Raw genomic sequence first — 12,718 nt, 5'->3', positions numbered from 1 at the left:
ACTTTACATTCCAAAGATATCATATCTGTACTTACAGCCTATGAAAAACAAAATAAAGGACTAAGAAAATTCTTAGCTGAAAAGGCATTCCCAGAAGGTCCCAGATAAAGGGCCCTCACTGATTTGACTTAATTAAGAGGAAAACAAAGAATTAGCCTGTCTTTGGCACTACTCAGTCACCGGAACATTGCAGGAATGTAGGTTCTTCTTGGACATTCTTATACCTGCCTATATGTGGAAGGAATATTATAGCCAATTATTCACTGACACAAATTGTACTGGATTAGAGAACCTCCAAAATAATTTATCATTCCTGGAGAAGATCTTCTACCCACCTTTGTTATTTAAATGTCACATTGACTGGTGGGCTTTCTTACTTGTAGGTTTATTTACTTATAAAATAATTCCTGCCAAATTCCAGCTGGTTGGGAATTCTCTATTGTAGTCATCATTTATTAAAAGGATGATGAGGATGATCCTTCAAATTATAGACTAATTAATCTGACATCATGCCAATTATCTTTTAAACTAGTTTGAGGCTGGTAATTGAAAAGAACTTGCTATCCAAAGAGCAAATTAGATTTGGGTCTGGTCACTCCATTATTGATAACAGTTTCATTTTATGTCATCTAGTAGAAAAATATACAGGAAACCAGATCTGACCACAATACTTGATTTAATAAACAAGAATTTGCTTTGGAAGAAACCTATGGACTTAAGCATGGATTCCAGCCTCTTCTCTTTAATAAATAATTTATAATGAAACTTATGCCTAAGGCTATATACAGGATCAAGAGTTTATCAATATATTAACAAAAAGTTAGTTTATTTTTATAGTTTATTAATAGAAAATTAGTACTAATAAAGAAGTCACATAAGGATGTACCGTATTTTTCTGAGTATTAGATGCACCCTTTTCCTCCTAAAAGAAGCTGAAAATTCAGGTGCGTTTTATACTCTGAATGCAGCTTTTTCGAAACTTTTCCCCCCTAGCTAGGTGCTAATGACCTTCCCAGCCCTTATCTTGCAGGTTCTTTCATTGTTACTGTCGGCAAAGAATGTTTTCCAAGCTCTAAGTCTTCAAAGGGTTTTTTCACTACTCTAACTTGCTCCTGGTTTCCAGCCCCAACCAGGTGCTAACAATGTTCCCAGCTCATACTGGCTTGCAAGCTCTTTCATTGTTACTCTCTCCAAATAAGGGTTTTTTTTAAAGCCATAACCAGGGGATAAAATAATGTGCTGAAATTGACCAGACTAAGGATGCTAGCCAGATGAATATCTGGTAAGCAGATTCTTTTCCCTATTTTCCTCCCCCCAAACTAAGGTGTGTCTTATACTCTGATGCGTCTTATACTCCAAAAAAAAGGGTATACTTTTTGTTTAATTTTTATGTTAATATTTCAACATCCCTTCATTCAACCAATATGTATGTGTCTAAAGATAGGGAAAAATCCTGCTTTATGCAGCTGATATTTATATCTTATTTGTATCTTATATCTGGGTAGGGATGAGAATACAATAAATGCAAAACCAAAGTAGTTGTTTTCAAGAAGAGGTAGACTAGGTGCAATTAGAGCTTAGATAGGGAATGTATATAACATGTCAAATTCTACTTATACTTAGGATTGGCTTTCAAAGAAATAGGTTTCTGGTTGTCTTATTTTAAGAAGAATTTTTAAGGGGTACACCATGTGCCAATGCCATAAGATAATTCGCCAACCATAGCTATGTGGGTTCTCTACATAATCATAAAGTTATATAACTTCAAAATAGTCCCAATCATCACATATAGTGCAGAACTGTGAGGATATGTAAATGCTGACACTGAAATAAACTGTTGTTGTTCAGTTGCTTAGTCGTATCCAACTCTTTTTTGACATTTCAGACCAGGATCTAGGATAACTCATCATGGTCAGCCCAATGCAGCCACTGCCACTGCCAAATCACTTTTGCTAGCTGACCACTAGCAAGTCATCGCAGGACAAGTCAACATTGTAAATTCACTGCGGGGACAACTCTCCATGGGTAACCAGAGTCAGGGGATGAGCTCAGAGCAATGGTGATGACCAGGAACTTCCCACTGGAGAAAGAGTCAGGTGGGTGGATGGGTGGGTGAGCAGGTGGGCAGAATGCAGAGCAGTAATGGCAATGGCTAGGAACTTCACACACACCACTGCTGCCAAACCAAACTCTGCATATCCAAAGTGGTTGATATTTCTCCTGGCAATCTTAATTCCTGTTTGTGATTAATCCAGGCCAAAATTTCAAATGCTGTACTTTGCATATTAGTTAAATAATATGCAGTCTTGTCATGGTCCTTTCTCTATTTTGAACTAATAAATTGTTCCAAATGTTGCTTCTTGGTTTGCAGGCAGGTTTCTCAGGAGAAAGATAAGGTGGCTTAGTATTCCTATCCCTATATGAACTTGCGACAGTTTTCTGTGATCTACACAATCAAAGGCTTTAGTGTAGGCAATGAGGCAGAGGTTTTTCTGCAACTCCTTTGCTGTCTCCACAATCCAATTCTAGTTCCTCTGTCTCTTCAAAACACAGTTTATACTTCTGGTAGTTCTTGGTTTCACACACTACTGAATTCTAGCTTGTAGGATTTTGACTGTGACTTTGCTAGCTTGTGAAATGAGCACAACTGTATAAATTGGAAAATTCTTTTGACTGTGCTGGAACTGGAACATAAACTGATTTTTTTCCAGTCCTGTGGCCAATTTTCCAAATTTGCTGGTATATTGATTGCAGCATTCTCTTTTAGAATTTTAAATAGCTCAGCTGGAACACTAGGTTTGTTATTGGAAACGATTCCTAAGGCCCATTTAATTTCATACTCCAAGATGTCTAGCTCGAGACCAGCAATCATATCCATTGATATCAAGGACATTTATCGGTAGATCTTCCTTGTATAGTTATGCTGTGTATTCTTGCCACCACTTCTTAATCTCTTCCATTTCAGGTAGATCTCTACCATTTTAATTCTTTATCATGATCAACTATGCATGGAAGATTCCCTTGATATCTCCAATTGTCTTGAAGAGATCTCTGTGTTTCCCATTCTATTATCTTCTCTATTTCTTTGCACTGTTTATTTAAGGCCTTCTTCTCTTTCCTTGCAATTCTCTGGAAATTTGCATTCGGTTGGATATATCTTTCCCTTTCTCCTTTGCCTTTAGCTATACTTCTCTATTCAGCCATTTGTAAGGCCTCATCAGATAGCCACTTTACATTCCTGCATTTCTTTTTCTTTGGAATGTTTTTAATTGCTATTTTCTGCACAATGTCATGAATCTTTGTCTATAGTTCTTCAGGCACTCTACTTCCAAATCTAATCCCTCTGCATTTCCACTGCATATCCATAAGGGATATAATTTAGATCAATGGTCCCCAACGTTTTTTCCACCAGGGACCAGTTTCAGCAAGACAATTTTTCTATGGTCCAGTGGAGGCGGAAAGGGGCGTGGTTGGGGGCGGGATTAAGCATGGGGGTGCTGGTCCTCCCCGCCCCTCTTTCCCGCCATCGTCCTGTGGCCGGCAGAACCTGCCTCCCAAGCCCTCTTGCCCAGCGGGAGCTAAGCGCTGGAGAGAGGGGGTCAGGCTGGCCCTCCTGCCTCCCCCCAGCCAAAAACGCAAAAGCGCCCCGCGGCAGAAGCCAAAAGAGGCTTGAGCCTCTCGGTCCTTCCCGCCCCTCTGTTCCATCCATCGTCCTGTGGCTGGCAGAACCTGCCTCCCGAGGCCTCTTGCCTGGCGGGAGGCGAAGCGCTGGAGGGAGGGGGTGGCGGCATGAGGGCCGGCAGCTGCTGACTCCACGGCCCGGTGCAACATGCCCCGCGGCCCGGTACTGGTCCACGGCCCGGTGGTTGGGGACCCCTGATTTAGATCATACCTTGAATGGTCTAGTGGCTTTTCCTACTTTCTTCAATTTAACTCTGCATTTTTTAAAAAATAAGAAGCTTATGGGGTGAGCCATAGTCATCCCTAGATCTTGTTTTTATAGACTGCATACAGCTTCTCTATCTTTGCTGCAAAGCACATAATAAAATCTGAATTTTGTATTGACCATCTGGTGATGTCTACATGTAGAGTCACCTCTTGGGTTGTATTCCAAGGCCAAATCCTCTGTTCTCCAAGCCCAAATATTCCTATTATTCTGGTATTCTCTTAACTTCATATTTTAGTATTCCAATTCTCTATATCTTTTTTTTTGTATTAGTTATAGAAATGATGTAGGACTTCATAGAACCATAGTTTTATCTTCAGCTTCTTTGGAATCAGTGATTGGGACATGTATTTGGATTACTTGATGTTGGTTTGCCTTGAATTCAAATCAAGATCATTCTGTAGTTTTTGAGACTGTATCCCCATATGTTTTTCCCACTGTTCTATTGACTACTACCCCATTTATTCTAAAGAATTTTTGCCCATAGTAGTAGAAATAGTGAAATAGATACTGTCCATTTTTGAAATGGCTCTGAGGATGAATAAATCTATTCCAACTCCAGCCATAAGGGAAGAGTTGAGTATATTCAAAGTCATCTAATAATAGATGACTTGCATATTAATAGCAAGACTGCACTTTTTCTACCAAAGGCCATTTTGAAGAAAACAAAATATTTAGACAAAATTGTGGATAATTATTCGATAATTATTATTATGAACATGCTCTATTAGTTTTTCTAGTTTGATATAGTCAATTCTACTCTATTCTATTAAGAATTTCTTGCAGATGGGTTGCATACAATAGAAGATAATATCTTTAACATAATTCAAAAAATGAAGATATAGAACTAAAATTCAATTCTTTTAAGGTAAATGCTGATGATACATATTATAATTTTTTACCTAAAGTAGAAGAGAATAAAGAAATTAAGAATTGTAGATTGGACATTTGGAATTATCCTGAATTCAGATAATCTGAAATATTTCTGTCAATCCATCAGTGGAGACACTGCAATGAACTTGACAAGGAGCACTTGACAAAGAAGAAACAGTGCAACTCTAAGTAAAGTTATCAGACAATCCCAAAAAGTTCAAGGATGCAATTGGAAACAAGAGGTGGATAAGAATAATAAAAGAAGCTAAACTTGTAATGTTCACCAGCAAAAATGGTGGTGAAAAAACATTAGAGATCAGGTTCAGATGAAGATGAACTTCATAGTTACAGCAGAGGAGCAAAAGATCAGCTCCTAATTGGCAAAATGGTTTTGGAAAATTGCAAGAGAAAGAAGATCAACTTTGAATGGAACATGGATTGATTACATGAAGGTATTTGATTTGAATATCTTCGGGACCGCCTCCTGCCGCACAAATCCCAGCGACCGGTTAGGTCCCACAGAGTCGGCCTTCTCCGGGTCCCGTCGACCAAACAATGCCGTCTGGCGGGACCCAGGGGCAGAGCCTTCTCTGTGGGGGCCCCGACCCTCTGGAACCAGCTCCCCCCTGAGATTAGGATTGCCCCCACCCTCCCTGCCTTTCGTAAACTCCTTAAGACCCACCTCTGCCGTCAGGCATGGGGGAACTAAACATCTCCCCCTTGCCCATGTTGTTTTGCCATTGATTGATTGACTGTGTGTCTGTTTTTATATACATTGGGATTGTTTTATAAATTTATTAATTTTAAACTGTAATTAGATTGGTGGGCATTGGATTTGTTATTATGTACTGTTTTATTGTTGTTGTGAGCCGCCCCGAGTTTGCGGAGAGGGGCGGCATATAAATCCAATAAATCTAATCTAATCTAATCTTCTTTTCATGTAGTTGGATAATCAAGTGTCTAATAGATAGACATCAGAAGCTTTGTGCAAAGATCAATGGCAGAATTATCAATGGAAATGGTAATAGACTAGTAGAGGTTAATATCAACGAGGGTATCTTTCATGGAAATTCACTATCAACATTACTATTTCACTGTTCTACAGGTAAAAAGTTGTCAGCATGAAAACAGCGGTTCTTACATAATTTGGGGGTGCTAAAAATGAAAATAACATTAAGAATGTATATTGGTTCTATTTTCCATGATTTCTGCAACCAACTACTGAAGTAAGGTTTATAAAATGCATGATGCAACTTACACCATAGTCAGTATTGGTGAACAATAGAAAACCGCTACACATATCAAGATGATGCAATATTAGCTAATATTACATCACCAAATTCTATAAAAGTCACAGTATCTGTTTCTTGGGAGTTAGACAGCATCTTTAAACATTGTTTTATGCTAGTAAATTTAGTTATGCCTCGGACCTATTTAAATAAAGCAGATAATTTCTGGTATATTTGTAGTGAATTGCATTCCAAAAACGAAGGATCATAACCATGATTAAGAAAGCCTACAACTTGTATTTCTCTTGCAAAATAGGCGACCAGGACAAAAACTGGATCAAGTTTGGATTGAGACTTGTCCAATGGTTGAATGGAAATAAATCTTCTATGCCTTTCACAGTGCCAATGATTTGGAGAGAACCAACAAATCATATCAGTAATTGTTATTTTTGTATGGTGCCTCCAATTGAGAAAGGTCTTACCAAGAAAAAAATGTTGTGCAGCAACCAAACACTCCATCAGCAAGACATCCAGTACCTCATGGAGAAGGATTACCAATCCCAAAAGTGCCTGAATCTTTTGTAGTTGAGCCCAGTGAAGAAGTATCTCGGGAAGCTTGTAGTGATGAACATGATCCGGATTATCTAACATCCACGTCCGTTGCACCACACACAAATGGAATTGAATGACCTAATAAGAGATCTGGATCTTCCAAAGAACAAGGGAGAGGTTCAAGATTAAAGCAGTGGAATCTCCTGGCAAGTGATGTTCGTACAGCTCTATACCATGACTATCAAAAAGACCTTCTTCCATTCTTTGACCAGGAAAGTGGTATTGCTGTTTGTAACAACATCTGTGGTTAAATGTCGGGCATCAACATAGATTGTAATCCAGATGTGGAGGTTGTCTGTTGCTGCTTCCAAGATGAGTACTGCAAAATGGCAATTAGCTACCATTCGTTCCAGCTGCTTATGTAGTTGCAATGAAAGAAACATATGAAAACTTGAAAGAGCTCTTACAATGCATTAACTACGGTCAACATCAATGGTCAATCTGTGGTGAGCTGAAAGTGGTTGCTACCTTGGTCTTACTTGGTCTTCAAGGTGGATATACTAAGTATGGCTGCTTCCTGTGTGAACGGGACAGTCATGTAAAAAGAATTGCACTATATCAAAAGAGACTGGCTGCTATGGCAGACACAGTAACCAGGGAATAAAAATGTAAAGTATCCAGCACTTGTAGACAGCAACAAGATTTTACTACCTCCATTACAAATCAAGTTGGGATTAATGAAGGCAATGGACAAGAATAAATAAGGTTCTACATTTAGTCAAGAAAAACAAAATGCACAGGTACAGTATATGTGGTACATTGCTCAAAAGTAGTAACTGTGAGAGGGATCTTGGAGTCCTAGTGGACAAACATTTAAATATGAGCCAGCGGTGTACAGCAGTTGCCCAAAAAAACTAACACAGTTCTAGGCTGCATTAACAGAGGGATAGAATCAAGATCACATGAAGTGTTAATACCACTTTATAAGGCCTTGGTAAGGCCACACTTGGAATACTGCATTCAGTTTTGGTCGCCATGATGCAAAAAGGATATTGAGACTCTAAAAAAAGTGCAGAGAAGATCGACAAAGATGATTAGGGGATCAGAGGCTAAGACATATGAAGAACAGTTGCAGGAACTGGACATGGCTAGTTTAATGAAAAGAAGGACCATGGGAGACATGATAGCACTGTTCCAATATTTCAGGGGTTGCCACAAAGAAGGAGTTAACCTATTCTCCAAAGCACCTGAAGATGGAACAAGAAGCAATGGGTGGAAACTGAACAAGGAGAGAAGTAATTTAGAATTAAGGAGAAATTTCCTGAAAGTCAGAACAGTTAATCAGTGGAACAGCTTGTGAACACCCCAACACTGTAAGTTTTAAAGCAGATGTTGGATAACCATCTGTCTGAAGTAGTGTAGGGTTTCCTGCCTATTGTTATTGAATAAAGCAGCTTTCGTGTACATGATAAGTACATTTCCATCGCTTAGTGCTGCAAAAATAAATGAAGGGATTTTAAACTTGTTTACTAATTTAGTTTTTCTTGATAAACACATGCAATAAATTATTTCATGTATTCACTGTTGTGAATATAATTAACTGTAGCTGGAAAATGTAAAATGTCTGTAGCATGAAAACTAAAGCAAACTAACAAACTAACAAAATTAATAAATTTCAAATAGAATCGCTGTTCAATATTTAGATTTAGATTTAATTGGATTTGTATGCCGCCCCTCTCCGAGGACACATACATAGCTTATCATGGTGAACTCTTTGCAGGACCCCAATGATAAGCAGCCACAGCTGGTTCTAGAAGTCCCCACAGACAAAAGCAGCCAGCCCCATTACAAACAGATGGACTGCTCTTTGAGCAGGCAGAGATAATGGATAGGCCAGTAACCAGCAAACATTTGCCATTGCTCTGAAGATGTAGCCATAGAATTACCTAACGCAAGAGTTCAGCCAGCTGCAAAGTGCATATAGCAGAATAGAGTAACAACACTGGATAGGACCTTGGAGGTCTTCTAGCCAAACCCTTTGATCAGGCAGGAAGCCCTAAACCCATGATGGCAAACCTTTGGCATGCGTGCCAGAGGTGGCACACTGAGTCCTTTCTCTGGCACACATGCAGTCGCCCCAGCTCAGCTGTCCATGGTGTTTCTTTTGTGAGCTTTTGTTTCCCTGAAAATGATGAAACAGACTCACAAAAGTAAAAGATCTTGCCATGCTGCCGGTGTTCAAATGCTCTGCCTCCCACTGGCCTTCAGGTCTCTGCTACGCATGTCTGTGCATGTCTGTTCATGCATATGCGCATGTTCACCCTTGCACATGAATGTTCACTGATGTGCACCTTTCAGTATGGGCATGCATACGTGTATAGTTTGGGCACTCGGTGTCTAAAAGATTCACCATCACTACCCTATACCATTTCAGATGAAAGGACCCTGAAATACTGCTTGTATGGAATGAGTACTGTCCTACTGAATGTGCTACAGTTGGGGTTACTATTATTAAAATGAACAGCAAGCACAAACTGAAGAAACAGGGCACCAATTAGTTAGCTGCTGCAAGAAGATTTTACAGATGGGCTAAAAACAATAGCAAAGTAAAAACAGAATAGCAACAATGGTGCATTGTAATATCTGCAACAAATATAATTTGCCTGTGAACACTGGTGGGACTATAATAGATAAAGTAATAGGGAACAAAGAAGGATTTTTAGCATTAAAACAGAAAACATTAAAAATAGTGGACTATTTTAAAAAGGCTGCCACAGTACCAGAAGAATAAAAGAAAATTACAAATATCTTCAAATAGAAGTAGAACAACTGTGCCAAAAGAAAGCAAAGATAGTATCAATTAGGTCCCTTGGGTGCAATCTCAAAACATCTATAATACCACTTGAACCCCATTGGCACTGAAAAAAATCACTATCAGTTAATTGAAAAAGGCAACTTTAATTGGAACAGTTTACCTTCTGTAACAAAACCTTTATCACTATCAATTATATACAAATAAAAATTTACCATAGATGCTAGAAAAACAAATCCAAGATGAATAAGACATTTTCAGACAGAATCTGGAAAAGTAACAATTTCCTCAAATTATATTCTGAATAATACAGGTGTATAGATCAAAATTCAATAATTGTAACTCAAGAAACTTCCAGATCAAAGAGAGATTTCATGAACTACTATAATTACATAAGGAACTAAATAACTTATTTCAAATCAATTAAGTTCTGATGATTCATTAAGGTATGGGTACTAGTCAGATATTTTTGATAGATTGGTTTATCTCTCTGGCATCAGAAAGAAAAAGCTGCAGAAAAGCAGTATATATTACGGAATGATTTGAAGCAATTAGAGTGAACAAATAGCCCAATGCCTTTCCACGTTATAGTCATGTGAGGTCCTGAGTAATGTGTAAGGTCCTAAGTAATGATAGCAACTGCCAGGATTGCCTGAGGACTCCCTACAATGATCCAATAATAGACCAAGGATTATATTTTGAACTTTACAAGATTTAAATGAGATGGATTTGAATTCCAAATGTGCTAGTTGCTTAACATGTGTTTCATAACTGATTGTATAGAATTTGGTTGCTTATACAGAAGAGGCAAGACTTCCATGTGGTCTGAATCAACTGAAAACCATTTGAGTAAACAGAAATAAACAATATGTAGAAAATCATGAATGTCTATGAAAAATAAAGGAAAAGAATGTCCAGATCTTCTCATACCTTCCAAGTTGTTCTTAAATGTTTACTTCAATGAAGAGGAAAATACCATACTGAAAAAAATTCTTCGGTGTTAATAATTCAGTAGATTGAAAACTTGAATTATTAATAAGAGAATGATTAGAAATCTTTTGAAAATTTTGTTTTAGAATAATCTAGTTTACCTGGTTGATTTCAGTATCTCCAAATAAGTAGAACAGCACTAAAACAATTATAGAAACAAGGGGCAATATTGAGAGACTTGACTTAATTCAAAAACCTCATAATGTATAATTTTGAACATGAGGTAAGCTTGATTCATAAATTATTGGTGGTAAAACTCCAAACAAATAAATGACTGCATGATTAAATGGATGCAGTACTTGAATGTAGTAATAGAGATGCAATAATGGGAATGTTAATATAAGAATATTAAATTTCTTACATATAATACAGAAAAATGTGTTGTTTTACCATTGAAACAACACTTTAGTTTTATTCCCTTATAAGTTAACTGTTTCATAGGTATTACATGTTTCTTATCAGAAAATTCTTTCTTCAAACGAATAGTTTACTAAGTTGCAGAACTATGCTTTTACCTCCAAAATAACTTTGTACCTTAAAAGTAAACCTGTATAGAATTTAATACAAAGTAGAAGCCATTCCAGGACTATAGTTCATCATGTGGATTTATATAATACCTAATTTCTTTCAATAGAGAGTCTATATTTCAATTTAATGGGATATTTAAATCAGAACAAATTTTCAGGCTATTGTAGCTTATATATTTCGCCCATACTGAAAGCCTTATTCATGATTAATGATATACTAGAGATATATATTACTAAGATATTTTATATTTTGTTTACTCACTTTTATATTTTAATTTACTTTATTTCAGATTTTTGGGTTTGTTTTTTTGCTTTTTTGTTACATGTCTAAAATGTTTCTCACTAACATTTTCCATATCCTTTTTTCTAAAAAAGGAAGAGAAATATATATATTTTAAATAAAGATGGCAATGTGGTAAACAAATAACAAATAAGAAGACAGAGCACCGTTACTTTCAAATGAATAAATGAATGAATGAATGAATGAATGAATTTAAATAAATGAATGAATTTACCTATGCCCTTTAAAAATTCCTATAAAAATAAATGACAATTTATTGAAAATGGCCTCATGGTCTCCAGGATATTCCAACATGCCTGAATCTTCCTTATTTCCCCCCTTCCTTTTAACCATATATGATTCTTGGAGACTAACTGGACAAGTCCCTGCAATTTTCTCATGTTATTCTTACTAACAAGAGGCTTACATACTCTGGCTGATGAAAATAACAAATGTGGTCCCCAAAATATACAGAGTACACATGTTATTATAGCAGTACAGCTGTATTACAATACAGTAGGGAACGGCTTTTCCCTCCCTCTTATTCTGTTACCTGCCAATGGCCTTGCCTAACGGCACTGAATAAAGGAACAATCCCTCGTCGGTTGGGCTGGGCTACAGCTGCTCCTTGCTCTAGAAGCAGACGGCAAACATCCAACTTGCCTCTTCCTGCTGCAGCAGTTAGAGCTGAAGAGATAAAAGACTGATTAGAAAAAAATGATTACAGACTCTCAATCTACTTTAAGAAGAACAGAAATTGAAAAAAGAAGGAAAGAAAGGAAAATAGGATGGCTTCTGGCTAGAGTTTCCAAAACTTTTAGAAGACTAGGTTGTTGGAAGCAACTTCTGGAGAATGAGTAATAATTCTTATTTTAATAAATGTATTCAGTTTTATCTCTGTGCAAGAATTTCCATTCCTTGGCAATGCTGATAATCAGAGTTGTTCTTCAATTCTGCTACATATAGAACTCTATGTAATTTGACAGTTTGTATATATACATAAATATACTTCTAGACTGGAATTAGAGCTCATTTTCTGGAGCAAACAGAAAAAATATTTTTCTACAACCTTAAATTTAATAAGATTATGTTATTTTATGCATAAAAATAGTTTTAAAAGTAAGATAATTCGTTTTTAAACATTCCAAAAACTTTGCTCATGTATATATTAGAATACAATGTAGTTTCTGCAATATAAATTTATGAGACATAAAGGAATGCTGCATAATTTTATCATCCCTTCAAAAATGGATCTATTTCTCATAGTATTGACAATTCAATGCAGTATTATTGATGAACAATTTCAATACAGTGAAACCTACTGCAGTAAACACTTGATATGTACTTCAATTTCTTGTCTCAAAAAGGCGGTATTTTTATTTACATATGGTGATTTTATGTCACATGAGAGCTTTAAAATATTTTTTAAAAGGAGGACAAATAGGACACAAAACCTGTCAGGATTGAAATATGCTGACCACAAAATGTCCCAGTCCAAATTCACTGGGC

General features: G+C 36.9%; 1 protein-coding gene across 1 annotated transcript in view; it reads right to left on the bottom strand.

Annotated features, from left to right (window-relative positions):
• The window catches only part of TANC2 (tetratricopeptide repeat, ankyrin repeat and coiled-coil containing 2), a 257,730-nt gene that overhangs the window by 30,373 nt on the left and 214,639 nt on the right, over positions 1-12,718 (bottom strand). The window contains exon 20 of the mRNA XM_070729274.1: positions 11,763-11,896. Within this exon, the coding sequence (XP_070585375.1) occupies positions 11,763-11,896 (134 nt within the window). The remainder of the gene's footprint in view (positions 1-11,762; positions 11,897-12,718) is intronic.

The sequence above is a fragment of the Erythrolamprus reginae genome, chromosome Z (genome assembly GCF_031021105.1).
Source record: "Erythrolamprus reginae isolate rEryReg1 chromosome Z, rEryReg1.hap1, whole genome shotgun sequence".
In the NCBI taxonomy this organism is placed as follows: Eukaryota; Metazoa; Chordata; class Lepidosauria; order Squamata; family Dipsadidae; genus Erythrolamprus; species Erythrolamprus reginae.
This window is presented reverse-complemented; position numbering and strand designations above follow the sequence as displayed.